This window comes from Acomys minous, assembly GCF_964271855.1.
Source record: "Acomys minous genome assembly, chromosome: 16".
Taxonomy (NCBI): domain Eukaryota; kingdom Metazoa; phylum Chordata; class Mammalia; order Rodentia; family Muridae; genus Acomys; species Acomys minous.
In genome coordinates, this window is record NC_140498.1 from 48,428,757 (window position 1) to 48,449,387 (window position 20,631).

General features: G+C 48.0%; 1 protein-coding gene across 9 annotated transcripts in view; it reads left to right on the forward strand.

Annotated features, from left to right (window-relative positions):
* The first annotated feature begins 937 nt into the window (after nt 1–937).
* Nucleotides 938–20,631, forward strand: part of CLEC16A (C-type lectin domain containing 16A) — a 189,192-nt gene continuing 169,498 nt past the window's right edge. For 5 of the 9 annotated variants that reach the window (XM_084763147.1, XM_084763149.1, XM_084763148.1 and 2 more), the window contains exons 1-3: nt 939–1,221; nt 15,459–15,587; nt 18,206–18,339. In XM_084763147.1, coding sequence (XP_084619273.1) covers nt 1,142–1,221; nt 15,459–15,587; nt 18,206–18,339 — 343 coding nt within the window. In that variant the 5' untranslated portion in view covers nt 939–1,141. Of the gene's footprint in view, nt 1,222–1,345; nt 1,467–1,968; nt 2,179–15,458; nt 15,588–18,205; nt 18,340–20,631 lie in introns of those variants that run through there. The other 4 variants (XM_084763150.1, XM_084763155.1, XM_084763153.1 and 1 more) reach the window with 3 other exon arrangements.

Below are 20,631 nucleotides of genomic sequence, written 5' to 3' on the forward strand. Positions count from 1 at the left end.
ACTGCCTCAGTTCTTTTCTTAGGAGAGTTAATGGGCTGCCACAGGACCTAAATAGCTGTGAGATGTAGAAACGAGTAAACAAGTGGGCTCCGAGCCACAAAGTCTTGCTTTCCACAGAGCTCCCACTTCCAGTCTGAGAAAGAAATTCAGGTGTATGCAAGCTCATATGGAAATATTGGAGTTTCCTTTCTCTCTTAGTGTGTTAGTTTGGGAAATGGCAGGGGTTGTGGATAAAGACCAGAAAGTGCATTGTGGTTAGCTTTAGCACATTGCTGCTTGCATCTTTCCAAGGTATTTTAAGACTGAAGTGCAAAAGGAAAAGGTTTTTAAAGACAAACAAGGATGTAATAAATTTGTTGACAGAAGCAAATAAAGACACCTGGGCTTGAACTCTGCCTCTGCCACATGTCATGTGGCTGACTTCTCTGTGACTCAGTTTCCTGGATGGTAAAGTAAGGTTAATAACAACATCTACTTCACAGGATTGTGAGAATTAAGTAGAAAATTGCTTAGGATAGTGACATATAATTTGCATCACTTCATATTTTTATTTTTATTTAGTTCTTATTAAGGTGATATTGAAGGTTGAACCCATAATGCGTTAGCCAAATTCCTAACTCTTTAAAAAAATTTTTTTTAAATGTCTCATCTGTTAAAAGATACTTGCTGGCAACACTAGAGACCTGAGTTCACCTCCCAGAACACAAATGGTGGAAAGCGAGAGCCTACTTTCAAAAGTTGTACTCTGACTTCCCTCGTGCCACCCCCAATTCTAGCAAACCGTTCCCGCCCACCTCGACAGTGCCCCGCCTTCTTCTTTCTCTTGCCCCGCCTCATCTCTACGGTCGCGCGACTCATGCAGGCTCTTGTAGTCCGTTCGCAGAGTCCTGTAGCCGGGAGCCTCGCTCGAGAACTACATTTCCCAGAGTTCATTGCGGCGGCTGCCGTAAAGCGCGGCGGTCGAACGGCCGGTTCCGGCTGAATGTCAGTGCGGGGCTGTGGGCCGGGAAGGAAGGTGCTCGGTGGTGTCTCCACCGCCCCCGCCGCTGCCGGTTGGGTTTGAGATGTCGCCGCGGACGGCGACCCGCTGGGCGGGTCGGTTATGAAACCGTGAGGCGGGCGACGGGGCTGGGCTGCGGACATGTTTGGCCGCTCGCGGAGCTGGGTGGGCGGGGGCCACGGCAAGTCCTCCCGCAACATCCACTCCTTGGACCACCTGAAGTGAGTATTCGGGGCGCGCGGCGGGGAGGCCGCGGTGTCGGGCTCGGACGCCCAGACGCGGGTTTGGCTTGCGGGGCGCGGAGGTGCGAGGAGGACAGGGGACGCGGCGGGAGGGTAGTGTGCTGGTTATCCGCAAGGCTTTGGAGTCAGGGCACCTGGTTTCGAGCCCTGACCCTGTCGCTCCTGGCCCTGTGACCTTGGACAAGTCGCGTGATTTTTCAGTCTCCAGCCACCCAACCTGAAAAGTAAGGCATCGATGAGTTTTCGGGTTGTGGACTGGAGTTGTCTTGATGGGGAGCGGTAGTGGCCCGCTGAGCTTCTCGGGGTTGGGACATCTTGGAACTGCATAGTTTAGAGGCCAGAGGCCCAGACCTGGATTCGAATTTAGTTAACAGTATGCACATAGGCTTCAGTTTTCTTAGCTGTAAAGCGAGTAGAGTGACAGTACTACTTTCTGTGGTTATTTTTAGTATTGGTTGGATAAGAGAATGAAAAACCGCGCAGAACATGTACAAATGCTCTAAAAAGAACAGTGATTAAAAGAACAAAGTATTTTCAGAAGGAAATCTAGAGGGACAGTCAGCAGTGGCACTTTGCGAGAGGACGGGTGGCTTACAGAGTCCTGGGGAGGCAGGAAAGTACACAGAAGAGGTTAGCTTGGGAGTTAGACCTGTGTTCAAATCCTGACTCAGCCACTTAATGACTGTGTAGCTTTGGTCATATTTTCTCTCTCTGTCCTTCAAACAGGACCAGCCGGGAACTATGAAGTGTACAAGAATTGGGCGATGCCGTGCATGCAAAGTGATTGACCCAGTATTGATCCACAGCAAGTGGTCAATCGTGGTAGCCGAGCCTTCCCAGCCCACCCAATTCTTTGATTCATTATCCTCCTGCTGGCTTCTGTTGTCCTGTTTGTTTTCGCTTTCTAGCGTTTGTTATACTGGATACTTCCAAGGCGTAAGATGCTGCTTGGTTTCTTTGCAGTTGTATTTCCAGGACCTAACCAGTTTCTCAGGATTAGAAGAGGGTGGCAAAATTGAGTGTTGGAGGACCTTTAAGGAGGGAGAGGCTTCTGGGAGAAAACTGGAGGTGGAGGCGCCAGAAAGGCTTAAGAAAGCAGCTTGTTTTCAGAGGGAACCCCACAAGCTTTCTAATACTAAGTAAAGGGAAGGGGGGGGGGGGAGGATGGTGGAGTACCAATAGAATGGAAGACGGGGGCCCCTCGAAAGGATTTGTGAGCTAAAAATTAGATGGGGCTTCTCATTTGGCCCTTGGGGTGTAGAATGCTTTCTGTCATGGAGCAAGCATTTAGTGTGTGTCTGAGGCTCTCCAAGGGTGGAGAGCAGGATGGTTTTGAGGTGGAGAGAGAAGACAAGGGGAAGAAAGAGGTAGAAGGCAAGACTGGGGGGGGGGTTGGTAGGGATTCCGAAAGTTTAAGCAGGATGGCAGATGGCCTAGAAAGGGAGTAGTGGGCTGTGGGTGAGTGGCTGAAGGCGGTGAGGAATGTGTGCCTGGATATGGGTGTGAAGGGCAGTGGTTATCCCGAGAGGCTGGGCCTCCTACCAGCCCAAGCCCTTGCCGGCTCCCACGTAACTCAGAATTGTAGCCCCTTTAAATTCCCATTGATTGTCTTACCTTGTCTTGCTAAGGATTTCCTGTTTTCTTTTAGTTATCACAAGTCTATGGGTTTTGGGACCTTTTATTGTTTCCATTATATAGACATGGGGGCTAAGAGTCAGGGAGTTTAAGTCATCTTCCCCAAGGTGAGACAGCTGAAGACTGCCAGGGGCAGGTCTCAACTCTACATTCTTTGTTATAGTGTCTTTCTGGATGAAACCTCTCAGTTTGAGGAAACGTTTGACTAGGCTGCATGCCATGTCCAGTGATACAGTTCGCTGGCCAATCAGTGCACACTTGGGGGTCTGGGCTTCCTTCCCAGTATCCTAGGGACATCTCAGGTTCATTGTTGCTGTCACTGAAAAAAAGAGCTTGCCTGCCTTGGTTCAGGCTGAGCTGTTTAATCCCTTTCACATCCTCAGGAACTTCGGTGTTGATTGGTAACAGGGCTCAGAAGATCCAAGGTGACTTGGAAAAAGGTGCCAGAGACAGCTAGTGCCCTCCCCAGTGCTGTGCTGCCCTTCAGCTGGGTATGGTAGTAAGCGTCTCTGGGGCAGAGCAGCTAGTTCCCTGGGGGAGTCGGCTGGCTGTTGCTGGGAGACCACAATGGAGTCAGGACTCTGCAGTGGGCCATATATAAGGACTGTAGCGGGTCCAGGGTCTGTGGAATTTCTTCTTAGAAGCTTTCTGGAGGAGGCAACACTATTATCAGACTCCCCCCAAATGGGAAAGTGTCATCATACGGCAGCCAAGTTGGGACACTATAGTTAGAGTTTTTGGCAGATCCAGGTGGGGATTGGTAGCTATAGGAAGCGAGGCTGTGAGAAGGGAGGGGTTTTATCTGACATGCAGGGGGATGGGAGGGTTTCCCAGGACATGGGACTTTCAGTGCTAAAACCAGGAAAGTCTTAAGCAAACCAGAACAAACCACCTTCCTAGTTATTAAGTGACAACCCCAAATCCTTTAAAACAAAGCCAAGCCAAAAAACTATGGTCTTGCTGTAGCCCAGGCTGGCCTAGAACTCATGATCCCCTGCCTTAGTGCCTCTGTGTCAGGGGATCCTAGGCAGGCATCCTCTTGTCTGGCCTCTAATTCGTTCTTGCCCTGACCTAGCACAGTGTTGGGGGAAGACTGAGAATAGGGCTCTTTAGTGGTTCGGTTTTTATTTCTTTCTTTCTGCAGGGGGCGCAGAGATGTAAGGGGGGTGGGGTGAGTTAGGCTTGCTCTGGCTGTCCTCAAACTCTGGCTCCTAAGTGCTAGGATTACAGACACACATCACTATACCCACATGCTCAACCCTGTTTTAAAAATACTCTTTCCTTTACAGCATTTCCATCTTACAAACTGGAAAGAAACTTTCCTGTTACATGAGGTTTTGCTTTTGATAAATAGTGAAAAGCTATACTTGAGTTATTTACCTACCAGGTTGGGCCAGTCATCTAGTTGGCAGCCGGTAGAATAGTCAGGTGGTTATTCAGAACACACCATTGGTAGAGTATTGCCCAGACTAGTGACAAGGCTGTGGCATTAACTGACAAATGTCTACCCCAAGCAGAACCTCTACTTGTGGAGTCCTTTGAATGTTATCTAAATGTCATTTTGAAAAGGGGGCTGTGAGCCCACAAACTGATAAAACTGTGGTTGTTATATCATTGTCTTAATTCTAGTCATTCTGTGGTGTCAAGATTCTTGGTCCAAGTAACAGATCCTGCTAAGTTGCCTTAAGCGGTAGTGAGTCTATTGAATAACTCCCGATACTGAGTGGTGTGTCCTAGCTGTACCACGGCAGAGAGCAGGTGCTTAGACTGTCAGGAACCGGCCTCCTCCCTTCTGCTCTCATGCCCAGCATTTTCAGGGCACCACTGTGTCAGCTTTGCCATCCAAATGGGAACAAAGAGCTCCTTTTCTTTTTAAATTTCTTTTTGTCAGCTTCATCCATGCATTGTGATCCTTTTCACTCCCCAGTAAGATCTCCTTTTCCATTGTTGCCAGAAGTCCAGAATGTCCCTTTTAACCTGGGGCTCAAACTATCTCTGCTAAGGTCAAGAGTATGTGTCATTCTTATTGTTCAAGCCCTGTACACTGCCTTGCCTGCTCACTCATGGCCCATGGCCTGGAGCCTTAGGTGGGACCTGCTCCACTCTTACTAGGGCACAGAGAATGACAGCAAGGATGGTGCCCCTGGAGAAGCAGTGTCCCTCACCCAAAGAGCTGTGCACTGGCCAGCAGCCCCTCATCTGTTCCTAGGATATTCACTGTTGGCCAAGAAAGCAGTGAAAGGTTGGGGAGCTCAGTTGTCAGGCCAGCCAAGCATCCTATGTAAAGACTAACTTCTTTTTTTTTTATTTTAATTTATTATAATTTATTCAGATTACATCCGGATTGTCATTCCCTCATTTGTGTCTTCCTGTTCCTGTTCCTGTTCCTATCCTCCCTCTCTTTTCCACCCTATTCCCTTTCCCTAGACCTCTAACAGAAGGAGACTTCCTCTCCCACCACATGACACGGCCTGTCAGGTCTCATCCGGATAAGGGCTAAATTCTTGCAGGTCTCAAAGTACTTCAGACTCTGCCCCAACCCCTTGAGCCTGGGAGAACAGGCAAGGACTGTCTCTGCTGAGCAGACTCCTCAAAATACAGAACTGCAGAATCTTAGGAAATGGGTGGTTATTTCCAGGTAATAGGGTTGCACAGCTGGGAACAAGTTGAGGGGATTCTCAGGCCCAGGAGGCTGCTTGAGAGAGCCTCCTGAAAGGTTGGGTGAATAGCTCATGCTGGCAAAATTCCAACTGTCCAGTAAGGTCTAGGACCCTAGGCACTAAGGCCTTGTGAACCAGCCACACTAGGGAATTGAGACTTTACCCTGCAAACAGTGAGGGCCCTTAATCATCAAGGAAGGTGGAGAGCTGGAGAGGGTAAAGAAGGGCTGGCCTGGGGGGCAGCAACGCCCTGGTGGGTTACTGTAGGACCTGCTGGATCCAAGCCTGTGCGCACATCTCTGTGTGCACCTGTCTCTGCCTTTGCTCTTTCCACTTCCGCTCTCCCCTTCTTTTCTTCCAGCCCATCCACATACCTATCGCTAGCCTTAAATTACTCCTGCTTTGATGCAACTTGCCCCAGGCCTTTACCCAGTGAGAGTCTCGTGCTGTTATGTACTGGCTGCTCCTTTCTGGGACTGATGAGCTACTGTGTCTTGTGGATTCTCCACGCTTCGGTCTGACCTTGAGTGAGACCCCCAGGGAGTTGGCCGGGGCTCCACAGGCTGTCGTTTTGCCCTGAGAAACTGCCTTAGCTTGTGTAGTCTGCTTGTCCTTCCCCGTGTGCGCATCCGCTTCATGAAGGCAGGACTCCGGTTTGTCCAGCTGGGGAATTGTCCAGTCCTTGTTGAGAGTCAGACACTTAGTAAGTGGTCAGCAAGGACAAGTCATAGTGTGAACCAAAGAGGCCGACCTGGCCATTCTTTTGTAGTAGAGTCTGTGCAGGAGCATGGCTTTTTCTAAGGCAGATGGCCCTGCCTACCCCCATGCCTTGTATCCTAGACCCAGTCCTGCCATCTGGCCAGGTTGGATATCTTCGGGGGTGATTCACCAGAAGCACACTGTTAGCACCTTCCCTCCCCTAACCCTCCAGTATGATCCACACGGAGTGGGGTGCCTCCTGGTCCTGCTGGCCAGAATGCTGGACACAAGCCAGATGAGCTCAAGGCCCAGAACGAGGCTTTCTGGGGGCTGTTTTGGGAATCTCAGCTGCTCAGTAGTCCAAACAGTGTCCCTAATGTCTTTCTCATATCTAAGACATCAAGATCTGCAGGTGAGTGTGACCTGGGAATGGATTTCAGTCCTCCTGACATGCTGTGTACACCTTCCCCACTGTCCAGCTTGTGGGGGAATTTTCACATTTTCCAATAGGAACTTCCCAGAGGCATGCAGAGCACACGTCGTCAGAAACTGTGTGCTGAAAAGAACTCGGGCCTCAGGTTTCTCTCTCTGAAATGGACATACGATTGATTTCCGTCGACACAGATCTTTGTTAACTGCTGTGGTTTGACTTGTGAAATAAGACTCTTGGGAAAGCAAGGTCTGGGGAGGAGGCGGATTTGTTTGCATCAATAGTCCTTGGTGATGAGCCTCTGGTGCACGTTGGCAGAAGGCTACACGTTTGCAGACTAGGCACTGCGAGCTTGCCAGTGTGCAGGATCTGGTACCGAGATCCATGTCTGCTGGCCTTCTCTTGGCCATCAGTGACCTTCCTTACCCAAGGCCCTTCCATACCATCCAATGGTATGGAAGCTGTTGTCAGGCTTCTTTCATTTTTCTCATTGTTGAATATCTTTATTCTCTGGCAGTTTCACACATACATGCAATGCATCTTGAGGCTATTCACTCCTGAGTTCCTCCTCTCACACCCTCCTCCTTCCCCAGCACAGCCGCTCTCACCTCTGTGTTCTTTTCTTTGCAAACTACTGAATCCAGTTAGTGCTGCCAGCTGGAATGCTGACCTGTCTTGTGGGTTAATCTTTTTTTTTTTTTGAGACAGGGTTTCTCTGTGTAGCCTTGGCTGTCCTGGACTCCCTTTGTAGACCAGGCTGGCCTCGAACTCACAGTGATCCACCTGCCTCTGCCTCCTGGAGTAGTGGGATTATAGGTGCCACCGTGCCCCGCTCTTGCAGGTAACCAGGAAAGCATTTCATGGAATCTCTATCCTCTAGGATGTTTCCTGAGTATTGGAGGGAGTTCATAGCTCATGGGTTTGTTTTGTGTTGACTTTTATGTATTTGGTTTCCTGTTTGGCCCTCCTAAGTCCATGCAAAGCCATTGCTTATAAAAATATTCTTTCTATTTACTTTATTCCCTGAGTTTTTCTTCTTGTTTTTTGTTGCTGTTGTTTATTTGTTGACAGGCTCTTGTGTATTCCAGGCTGACCTCACTTGCTGTGTAGCTGAGGATGGCTCTAACTTTTGATCTTCCTGTGTCTATCTCCCAAGTGCTGGGACTGCAGGTGTGTGCCAGCACCGCTATGTTTTGTGTTTTATGCTGAAATGGGCCCGAAGGCTTTGTGCTTAGTAGGCAGGCACCCTGTCAACTGAGCTACAGACTCAGCCGTCACTTGTATTTTTCTCTAGTAGACCAGGATCCACTTGTCTGGTTTTGATCACGACTCCACCCATGTGGTGTAGGGCCCCTAGGCGTCTTTCTCAGCTCCCCAGAGAACCAACTCCAGAGTCACGTGAAGAGCTTGCAATAGTAAACATACTTGTCTTTAGAATGATAGGATTCAAGTGTATACACAATTTAATGGGCAAACATCATTGTTATCTTTGTAAAAGAGTCATCTTTATTTGCTGTAGTTAAAGCAGAAAGTTATGATTTGGTCTTGTGAAACTGATCTAGGTAGGGACTCAGCTTGGCACTTAGTCTCTGCAGCATCCATGCTCGTCTAAGAGTAGGGAGTCTGAATGCTCCTGGAAGAAGCAGGACACATCGCTGTGGCACCCTTTTCATTAGATGCTCATAAGCAGTTGTCAGTAGCAAACATGTTCTTGTTTTCACCAAGTGGGGGATGATACAAAATGGACTTAGCATAAGTCCAGGGCTCAGCCCAGGGCTGAATAGTCAGCCCCAGGCAGCACGGCTATGGACAGTTTCCACTTTTCTTTTCCTATTTTCAAGGTTTTCAATCTCCCTAACATGCATATTACATTGCAAAATAGGAAGTTATTAAACTTGGTGTTTCTAAAGTACTTTAGCAACCTTTTCTCTCAAAACGCAGGAATGAGATACAACATTGAAGTCCTAGATTTAATCTAGCCAGCTTCCCTCACTACTCCCCCACTACATATTTTGAGGGTCTCTTCCTAACGCACTACCCAAAGCAGTGTGCTAGGTAGTGCAGAGTCAAAAAGATGTGCAGGGTACGGGTGTGGCCATCATAGGGCTTTAGCACTTGAAATCTAGTGGGCAGACATGTGGGATGTGGACATGCTAAGCAGTACATAAACCCTATGCCAAGAAGCTTCTGGAGCCATGTAGCTCAGTGGCAGAGTGTGTGACTGATGCGCACATCCTGAGCTTGGGAACAAGAGGAGAGAAGCGGAGAGCGGGGGAGGAAGAAGAAGCAACTATCTGGGTGTAAGTCTAATAAAAGACATGTGAGGCTACGTCCAACTGTTGTAAAGATATCAGCTCTCTAAATTTAGCTAGGATTTAGGGCAGTGTCAAGGGAAATCCTAGCAGCACTTTTGTGTAAATTGGGGCAGTTTTAAAATATTTGTGGAAATGTAGAAGATTGAGAACAGCTAATATAATATTGGCAGAATGGAAGGCAAGAAACTGGAAGACATAGAGTGCCACAGAGCAAGATTTATCATGAAGCTGCAGTATCAGACAGCATAGGATTGGCATTGGGTAGACAAATTGATCAGTTGAATTAGCGCAATATCAGAGACTCATGTATGTGGTCGCCTGACTAATGAAAAAGGTGGCACTGGAGTACGTAGAGAATGAAGACCTAGTAAGTGACGGTGGGCCGACGGGGCTCTCTATGAGTGAGGGCTGATAGCTGACTATCCGAGACAGTAGCACCCTCTGTAACTTAGCGTAAGTACGGATCTGTGAAGATCCTCATGATGAGTGCTGCCTGGAGGTCGGCAAGATGACTCAGTGGGTAAGGTGCTTGCTGCCCAGCCTCATGACCTGTGTCAAGCTTTGGGACCCACATGATGGAAGGAGAGAAACCAGCTCCCTAAAGTTATCCTCTGAGTTCCACACACATTTTATGACATACATGCGCCCATGCGTATGCACACAAACACATACACAATGAAATAAGTAAACAAATAATGTTTCAAAGTGCTGTCTAAAGGAAAGATTGGTACATTCAACTTTATTAAAATGAAGGCTGGTGGGATAGCTCAGTAGGTACAGGCACTTGCTGTGCAAGCCTGATGACCCGAGTTCGATCCCTGAATCCAGTGTGGAACGAGAAGACTGATCTTGCAAGTTATCCTCTGACCTCCACATGGGTATTATGATGTACACGCATGCGCGTGTGCGCGTGCGTGCGCGCGCGCACACACACACACACACACACACACACACACACACAAATAATGAAACAATTTTAAAGGCAAGCCAGTCTGGGGATCAAGTGTATCCCTGTATGCATGAGCATTTAGGACATAAGCATGGACAGGTCAAGGACCCCAGTGCCTCAAACCAATGGAAATAGCAAGTCTTTCCCTGCGTCAGGTGTAGAAGAATGGCAAAGCTTGAGTTCAGGTGTTGACAGCATGTACAGAAAGTATTTGCTGCAGCTGTCTCCTCCCAGATAACTAACTGTAGCCTGAGACTGCTGCCGTACAGAGATCTACCAAGATTAGCTAACCTCCTTCCTCACTCAGCTGTGTAATGCCTGGTTGCTGGTGTGGCCCCATCAGAATGCAATGGCCAGTCAGTCCTGGCTTTTCTGTACATACATCTGTAGTTTCTTCATTCCTGGTCCCTTCAGTAAAGCCAATCTTAAATTTGTGGCCACAGCACCAAAGCTGGGGAGAACAGCTGCAATATATATTATCCAGTAAAGGTTGTGTACATAGATTGAATAGGTAAAGGATTTATATATAGGATAAATAAAGAGTTCCATTAATAAATAAAAGTTAGCAAGGATAAATAAAGCAGGCAAGTCTTGTAATTGGCCCTGCCCTAAAAGTGAAATGCAAAATTCCCATAAACAAGTAAGAGAAGGCATGGCTAGCCTTGGTCTTCCTGAGGTAAAGCCCTCACAGGACATCACGAAACCCTGCAGAACTGCACCACACGCATGCATGCGCGCGCGCGCGCACACACACACACACACACATACACACAGCTGAAAGCAAATGTTGGAGAGGCTGTGAGACCTGTGAACTCTGAGCATGCCTCCCAGCCATGGGGCTGGTCCCAGGCTAGATGGATGTACCTAAGCCCCATGTGCTGCCTTGGTCCCTGCAGTGGTAACATAGGCACATCCTGTGGTTGAGTGAATCTGAGAGTCATGTGAAACCTTCACTTGGTGCCAGGCTCATAGGAGCTCTTAGAATCTTCTCAAAGGGCCGACTGACTGACCTGTTCTTCATATCTGAAAAAGCCTTCTAATAAGATTTCTTCTTTTTCTTTTTCTTTTTGTTTTCTTTTGAGATTATAATTTAATTATAACATTTTCCCTTCTCTTTTCTCACTCCAAACTTCTCTCCTTCAAATTCATGGCCTCTTCTCACTAATTGTTACTGCATGCATATACATATCTATTGCTACATATAATGTGTTCAGTCTGTGTAATGTTGCTCGTATGTATGCTTTCAGGGCTGTTTGCCAGTAGACAACCAATTGGTGTGGTCTTCTCTGGCCGGCAGGCACCTCTCCTGCTTGCAGCCTTCCTCAGTTGCTATGGTTCTTTGTGCAGGCTTGAGGCCTCATGGGCTTTTCTCATCCAGTTCATTGGTGTCATCCTTGTTCAGGTCATGTTGGGCAGTCATGCTGGTGAGGCCTTATGGGTGTAGCCTCTGACATTACTAGGAGATACAACCTCACAGCAAACCCCCTCATCCTCTTGGCTCTTACGTTGTTCCCACCACCTCTTCTGCAATGAGCCTGAGGTGTAGGAGTGTTTTCTTGATGTGTCTATTAGACCTGGGTGTCAAAACTCTCCATTTTGATTGGCTGCGATTTTATGTAGTGGTCTCCTCTGTTGCAAAGAGACATTTCCTTGATTAGGAGTGAAGACTATACTTATCTGTGGGTATAAGAACAGTGCTTAGCTGGGCGTGGTGGCGCACGCCTTTAATCCCAGCACTAGGGAGGCAGAGGCAGGCGGATCGCTGTGAGTTCGAGGCCAGCCTGGTCTACAAAGTGAGTCCAGGACAGCCAAGGCTAACAGAGAGACCCTGTCTCGAAAAACCAAAACCAAAACAAAACAAGAACAGTGCTTATAGATTGTTGTTAGGGATTAAGCTGGTTTAATAAGTAAATGGCTGTAGATTATCCAATACCCATGGCTTCACTAGCACTGAGTATTTAGCTAGGTCTATAGTACCAGGCATGGTCTTCCTGTTGAGCAGATTTTAAGTCCAATTAGAGAGCTGCTAGTTAGCACCAAGGTATGTGTGCTGCTTCTGCAGCCCATGTAGCTGCTGACGTGGTTTATAGGCAGCAGAGCTGCCGGGACTGTTGGATGGCTCCCTCCGTTGCTTTCTGATATCACAGAACCTAGTTCTCAGGGAGGAGGCATTCAGGCAGCTCCAGCTCACGGGTTTTGGACCCTGTTTTTGAAGTGCATGGTATCTTCAGCAATACCTTCTACCTCTCAGGGTAACTAAGAGCAACAGCAACAGGCTGTATGTTTTGGGAGTCTCTTAGATAGCCCTGGCCAGCAACTCAAAAGAATGCTTCTTGTGTCTGGAATTGCAGTTTTTACAGGGTGGTCATTGGCTTCTTGGAAGTGAACCATTAGCCCAGATGAGAAAAGTTCCCTAATAGGACTTTTCAAAAAGCAATTTCATACTAGCACTTTGTCCCCTCCCCCTACTTGCTTTTTAGACAGAGTGGGATCTCATTATGTAACTCTGGCTGGCCTAGAACTCACAGAGCTCCACTTGCCTCTGCCTCCTGTTGGGATTTCCTTTAAAACTTTGAGAGAAGTTATCATTGTGTAGTCCATCTAGGTTGGCCTTGAACTCAAAGTAGTCCTCCTGCCTCAGCCTCCTTAGTGCTAGGATTACAGATGTGCATACGATGCCCATCTCAGTCATTTCTCCTTTTACTTAATCCTCTCTTCCCAATGTAACCACAAGAACAAGTGCTCCCATTTTACAGGGGAGGTCGCTAAGGTAGAGGTGAGGTAGCCTGCTCAGGACCACCAGGCCATTGGTGATGGAGGTATCCAGACCTAGGGGTGCTAATGCCGGCATCCCTAATAGCCCACATACTCTACTGCCTCCTCAGAAGTGACCACAAGCTCCACTTCCTCTCCAGGTTTCTTGGACTTCTCCCACCTCAGTTTTTCCCCTGAGGTACTCTTTCTCTGACTATCTGGAATTGTACAGTCTAAGAAGGATGTTCATAACATCCCCGTCAGAATGGCCACAGTATAGCAGTAGCAGCTAAGGTGGCTTGTGTGTGGACACTGTGTGTGCCAGGCACCATGCTTGGCTATTCGTAGCTCCATATTTAATCAAACAACCCTGTTAAACGTCCTCTGTGTTTACTACTGTGTTTAACTGCTGTGCTTAGATGGAGCTGCAGAGAGGTGAGGTGAAATGCCTGTCCTAGACCTCAGTTAGGAGGTGCCAGGGCCAGGGCCATACCCAAGACTGTTGGAATCCAAGGCCTGATGAGCTCTTTATCACAGCCCTGTGCCTTACTTTACCTAGTCCTGTATACTATACTCAATTCATATTAGTGGAGACTGTCCTCACTACTTTAAATATTTAAATCTGCTGAGTATATTATCTTGCTGCGTTCCAGATGTTCTTGAGTGTATCGAGTCACCAAGATCATTATGATGATTTTCCTGACCTGGAGGTTCCAGTTTAGTCAGACAGACCACTGAGAGCGCAGTGCTTCACAGAGGGTAGCGGAGACAGCCATGTCCATGGGGGTTGGAGGATGAGAGTAAGAAACCTCCAAGGAAAGCTTTATTGAGAGGTGAAGTATAAGCAACAGTTGCTGACTGGTAGGGCAGCAAGGGCAGTGTATTCAGACAGCCCACTCACTCCGCTCTTACAGTGGAGGCCCTGGGAGTAGATGCACTCACCCATGTCGCTGCTTCCTTAGTGAGCCAGGAGTGTGGTGTGTGATGCCAGTGCATGTATACGATCCTCCTGGATGTCTGTGTTATATCTCCAGAGTGGGAAGAATCTGCCTGCTCGCCCCCCCTCCACCTCCATTCCAGCCACCCCCCAGCCACCACACACACACACCCCTGCTGCCAGCATTGCCTTGTCCCTGGGAGAGTGTCTATTATCCTGTGGACTATGGAGAGTGTCACTGATAGCCACATTGGGAATGGTGCAGCAGCTATCAGATTTTGCTGAAGATATAGCTCTGTTACAAAGCACAAGCTTATCATGTAAGAGGCCCTGGGTTTGACCTGCAACAACACACACGTATGCACATGCACACACCATTTTAACCCATTCACCCAGTAGCCTAATTCAGCAGGGCTGCATAGGAGCTGTATACGGGACAACGTAAACAGGTGAGGCTTGTGCAGGAGGCCTGTGAACCACAATGTGGGAAAGTGTTCCTTGAGCCTCTGCGCGTAGGCACCGGAATCACGGTGGACGCATAGGCTTGTAACAAGGTCTCTACAGTTTGTTCCAGGGCAGTTCAGGTGATGGGTTGTTTCACTGTAAAGGAAAGTGGACTTGTGTCCTCGAATGCCCCACTGTGGGTAGACCCGAGTCCCAAGGTCGGGTGATTGATCTTTTTGGAGGGTTTTCTTACTTGTTGCATGTTAAAAATTGTATTGTAGCCTGGGCATGACTATAATCCCAGTTGCATGGGAGGCCAAGATGATATTACAAGTTCTAGGTTTACCTGGGCTACAGAGCCAGCCCAAACAAGGCCAGTTGGGTCAAATTACTGAGACACTGTCTCAAAATAAAAGATAATAATAATAAAAAGGGAGGGGAGGTGGAGGTAGTAGCTTGGTGGCAGAGCCATGTCTAGCATATCTGAGGCAATAGGTTCATTGTCCAACAGAGTAAGAACAACATGGACCGCTAGACACTCGAGTCTGTCTTTAAAATGTAGACCTCGCTGGGAGCAGGTGGGTCGGATTATTCTACCTCATGGTTCTGCCTGTGTTCCCTGCTTTTCTAGACTGTAGGAGAGAGTCACTTTACTCTCATGCTCTCCCAGCCCCACTCAGAAACTGCCTGTGGCCCTGAGAGATGTCTTGAACCACCTCTTTTTGGTCCTGCTTTTTCTTCCTAATTAGGCCTGAGGCTCTGACAGGTGAAGCGCCTGGACTTTACCCTCCCCACCCATTTCACTGTCCGTATAGCAGCTGAGATTGTTCCCCTTGGACAGGACGTACTTACTCTGTCCCCCTCCGAGTCCTAGTTTTCATGAGTGTGCTGCAGCAGAGTGACCTGTGGGCATTCCAAAAGCAGTGTCCCGTGTCCTAGGCTCTGACTATAGGGTCCACTATCCCTAACTGTGACTCCGTCTCTTGGGATCTCAGAAGCAGCCTTGCTTTGAGTCCTGTGTCAGGTTCTCAGCACCACCTGCTGTGCCTGGGCATCTGTCTCTGGTCACACTTGCTCTTCCTTTAGCCCCACTCAATCGGAATCCCCAAGTGCACTCCAGCACCCTCTGATTTTGCCAACTCTGTGATTTGTTTGCACCCTGAAGTTTTTGGCTGCTGGTTTCAAGGACTTGCCAGCACTCTTGCCTCAGTTTGGGCAGATGTGTCCCTGGCTTCTGCCACTTGGGTGGTGACCTCTATCTCCTGTCTGTTTACTGAATGGGAAATTGAGCTAACAGAAACTTCACCACCACTGTGCTATGAGCATTACCCATGGCCTTGGCGTGACGTTCACATCAGTTTATGTAAGCTCCTGTTTCTTCCCTTTCTTCTAGGTACCTGTATCATGTTTTAACCAAAAATACCACCGTCACAGAACAGAACCGGAACCTGCTGGTGGAGACCATCCGTTCCATCACTGAGATTCTGATTTGGGGCGATCAAAATGACAGCTCTGTATTTGAGTAAGACTTGTGGTGCTTCTGTTTCCTGATCCTTCCTCTTGCTTTGAGTGTTTTTCCAAGTGTTCACCATGAGTCATTCCTGATGAAGTCAAGAATTGATGCTAATTCTATCCTGCCTGAATGTCTATATCAAATGTCCTTGAGAGAATGTAAAGGTGCAAGCCAAAAGTGGAAGAACTGTGGAAATGAGTTTCTCTAGAAAAGCTGCAGATGTTGTGGACAGCATTCCAAGCTGTGCCCATCATCTGCCCCAGGGCAAGAGTACTGTCCTGCATAGCTAGCTTCTAAATGAACATGTCCTGCCTGAGAGAATTGCTTAAGGCCAGCATTTAGTGTCTTTATTTTAGTTTATTGCTTTGCATATGTATGTACATGGTATGTATGGATGTTGGAACACATGAGAGCATATATAAAGGTTGTGTGTGTGCAAATGTGCACACACATATGTCTGCGTGTGGAGATCAGAGGTTGATGTAGGTGTCTTCCTCTATCATTCTCTGCTTACTTTACTAAAACAAGGTCCCAGCCTATGTCACAGCCCTTTCACAGTGTCTCCTAAAACCATCAGAAAACACAGATGTTTGCATTATGCTTCATAACAGTAGCAAAATGACAGTTTTAAAGAAGCATCAAAAATTATTATACGGCTGGGGGTCAGCACAGCATGAAGAACTGTATTAGAGGGTTGGAGTGTTAGGAAGGGTGAGAACTGCAGGTCTAGACCAAGTAGCCATCTTGTCCTCGGGCTCCCATCTCTTCCTGAGAGCCTGAGCTACAGGCATGCTGCCAAACCCAGCCAGCTTCTGCATGCGTTCTAGAGATCTGAACTCATGCTTCTGAGGCAAGCATGGACCCGCTGAGCCGTCTCCCCGGTCCCCAGTGTGCTTACTTAGGGCCAGCAACAGTGCTGAGCTTTGAGAGGACAGTCTAGCAAATTTGCCCCTTGGCCCACATGGACGCCTTGTTGGTATTCCCTTGTGTAGCTGGTGGACAGTGAAAGAGCCTCTCAAACCCGAGTCTACCAAGCTGGAAGGATGAAAATGCTTGTCATACAAGCGTGAATTTGAATGTCAAGAACCCATATAAGAGCTATGTGTGGTAGCACACATTTGTTACCCCAGTGCTCATATGGTGAGGTGGGAGGCCAAAACAGGAGAATCCCTGAAAGACAGAAGGCAGGGCAGGTAGCCTGATCTATGCAGCAACCGTGACACCTGTCTGAAGCAAGGCAGAAGGCGAGGACCAACATCCAAAGCCATCCTCTGACTTCCAGGCACTTGCCATGGCATATACATGTCCCAACACAGACATACACAGCATACATACAAAGATTAAAACACCGGTCTTGAGAATCTCACACTAGATTACTAAATCACCCTTGTAGCAAAATCCAGGCTCAGGAGTTTGTTGGCTCCCTCCACTGGCCGCTGGTGAGTGTGCTGATTCTGCAGTCACTGCTTTGTATAACCTAAAGTGGAGGCAGACAAAATAGGTCAGGTGCCAGCAACGCACTGGGGCCAGCAGGAGCAGTGTTGACAGGCAGATGGGCTCCTGGAGTCAGAGTGGGGAAAGAACTTATGGTTTGTTGTTGTTGTTAAGGTCATATTTTATCATTCACCTACCCTTTTATGGAGCTGACAGTTGAAGGGAGGGAGGCACCTAGAATTGAGTCAACCAGTAGACATGTCACTGCAGGGACTCTTCCTTCCCTTTTCTTTCTTTTTTTTCTAGAGGCAGGGTCTTCTGTATTTCAGGATAGCTTTGAACTCATAATGTAACCAAGAGGATGACCATGAACTTCTGATTCTCTGGCCTCCACTCTCTGCCCAAGTGCTGGGATTGTAGAGGCACGCCCCTGCATCTGCCTTATGTGATGCTGGACAAGCACTCTACCAACGGAGCCAGCCGGATCCCCAGGCTTTGACTGCTGAGATTTCTGCTGACTATTCCAAACTGATCTTGCTCAAATACACTAAGCAATAAATAGAGACAACATGTTCTTTCTTAAAGGAAGCAGTGAAGGTCCCATTTTCATCATGTACCACCTCCCCTGCCAGGCCAGTGCTCCTGGCCATGTGTAGACATGTGTCCTTCCAGCACAAGAAAGGCAGAAGCAGACCGGGGGACTCTGTAGGGTCCCTCCACCATATCAGTGTCTTGACCTTTCTTCAAGTTCTTTGCCCAGAGATATGGAAGCTGCAAACTTGACAACAGAAGTGAAAACCTCTGCTGTCACTCAGCATCTTGTGGCCCTGTAGGAAATCCCAGTGCTTGTGTTTTTGCCCTGAACACGGGAGTGCGAAGGAAACAGGTTTATCGGGGAAGCTAAGGATGCAGGTTGTGTGTGCGCTGGGGAGTGGTGCTCATAGGGCACACTGGCACAGGCTGCTTGAGACCACTTAGCAGGTAAACAGCATCCTCCTTCTGTCAGAATCTAGTTCACTATTTCATGGAACTAGCACTGGCCTTGTGTGCTGAGACAGGAAGAGAGTCAGGGTGCCATGTGTCCTCAGCTGCAGATGGCATCATGGCACTGAGGCTGTACAGGCCAGTGTCACAGTCTAGACACATGAGCTGTGATTGTATCGCCTACTGACCCTTTCTTGTTCTCTCCCCAGCTTCTTCCTGGAGAAGAATATGTTTGTTTTCTTCTTGAACATTCTGCGCCAGAAGTCGGGCCGTTATGTGTGTGTTCAGCTGCTGCAGACCTTGAACATTCTCTTTGAGAACATCAGCCATGAGACGTCGCTCTGTAAGGACACTGCTTGCCATTTGCCTGTGTACTGCCAGGTGTCAGGTGGTTTCGCATGCCAGTTCCCACTATTTTATTTTGCTCAGGCTTTACCCCAAGAGGCTTAGTGGCTCGGACAATAGAGAATGTTTGCTCTGGGTTCTGGAGGATGGATGTCCACTTTGAAGCTGAAGTCAGGGCTGGTTTCTGGCGGGGTCTTTCTTCTTAGCTTGTAGACTGCCACTGTCTCAGTCTCTTTTCTGTTACTGTAACAAACTCGCTGAGACTAGGTAATTAAAAATATTTTCTTTCTTATGTACATGTGTGTTTTGCCTACACATATGTCTATGTTCCGTGTGAGTGTCTGGTGCCTTCAGAGGCCATAAGAGGGTATTGCATACCCTTGAACTGAAATTAAAGATAGTTGTGAGCTATCATGTGGGTGCTGGGAATCAAACCCAGATCCTCTGGAAGAACAGCCAGTGAGTGCTCTTAACTACTGAGCCATCTCTCCATCCCTGAGAAACTAGGTCATTTAAAGGAATGAGCTTTATTTTGGCTTAAGATATGAAGGCCAAGAAGTTCAAATAGACATCCACGCCTCATGAGAGCCACTTGTTGCTTCAACTCATGGCCAGAAAGGCTGTGTGACAGAGACCAAATATTTGCTCCTTAAGCACATGGTGACCTGATTTTTTTTTTTAATTTGTGAGCTTTACAATATAAGTAACCCTCACATTGCAAAGCTGCACATATTTCTTTAAAAAGTTGTATTGCATTTATTAATTTGTGTGCATATGTACTTGAGTGTCCACACATAACACAGAGTGTATGTGGAAGTGAGATCACTTATAGGAGTCAGTCGGTTCTCTTCCTCTACCTTGTGGGTTCCAGGGCTGCTCAGCAGGCTTGGTGGCAAGAACCTTTATCTTGCCCACCCATAGCAATCTGCTCTTAAGATAGCTAACTAGCCAAGAGCTGGGAGAGGGGAAACTCACAGTGAGAAAGACATTAACCCATCCCATTACCAAGTACCGCTCACTAAGCCTTACCTCCTAACACTGCCTTATTATAAGAATAGAGGTTATGACACATGAGACTTTGGGGACACATGAGACCTTAGCTACCTCTCACTGTACTGGCCCTGCCTGTAAGAGAAGGCGGTTGAGAGAGCTCACCTTCTGGTCTCTCTCATTCCTTTGGGGACACTAATCCAGTCAGGGTTGGACCCCAACCCTGCAAACTCCTGAAAGCCCTGTCACACTGAGAGTGACACTGCAGCCTTTGAATGTGGTAGAGCAGCAAGCAGGGTTCTATGAAGGTCTCCTCTGCTGAGTGAATCGCTTGGCAGTAGGCTTCATTCCCTCTGTGTGGTTCAGTTTTAAAGGCCTAATGGCTGAGTAGGAGCCAGCACTCCAGCCAGCACTTTCAAGAGCCCTGGAGGAGACAAGGGAAGCCTTCGCCCCCACCCCTCTGCCTCAGTTTTGCTGCCCAAAGAGCAAAAGTTTGACTCAGCTCTACCTCAATAAGCCCAGTTCTAGCAAATACAAAACAGAGAAGAGATTTTAGCCCAAGAGAATAAGCTCAGTGGGGTGCTGGTATTTCCTGGGTACACTGCCGGCATCTGGAGCTATTCTTGGTTGTCATAGTCCATCCAAATACAGGGCCTGCTAAACACCCTGCAGTCCCAGGACAGGCCTTCAGCAGCGCATTACCTAGACCAGACCCTTACCCGTGCTTATCATGCTGTGTAGCGTACTTACTCCAAATGCAGCAGAGCCCTGCTCTCAAGGGAGAGAGAAATGGTGGCGTGTCCAGAGCCAAGGCAGGTGCTGAGTTCCTGGGACAAGTGTCTGGAGAAGGGTCTCTTAGGTAAAAGCAGTAGCCCTTCTATGGGGCCTGCCAGCTGCTGTGTGGTGACCTCAGCAGTGGCCACTAGGTGGTGCTGCAGCCACAGGGACCGTCTCCTTTCCCTGACAGCAGTCTGACAGACCAAGCTAATTCCCTTTTCCGTGCGTGGTTTCCCTTGTTATCAGCTTCTGTTTTGCTGGATGTGAAACAAGTGTGGTTTCTGAGCTCTGAGGGGAAGATCCAGCCTTAATGACCCTTTCTGCTCTCTGCATCTGTGTTAACTATTTTAGTTCTTTTTTTTTTTTTTAAAGATATATGTGTATGTTTTTAAAAGGAATTGGGAGTGGTGTGGGTGCCCTGCCCAAGAAGCCCTGACAGACACACACTTCTGTCTTTCTGGACAGTTTCTTAAGAACAGTTTTTGAGGCAGTTTCTCTCTACGTGGTCCAGGCTGGCCTCAAA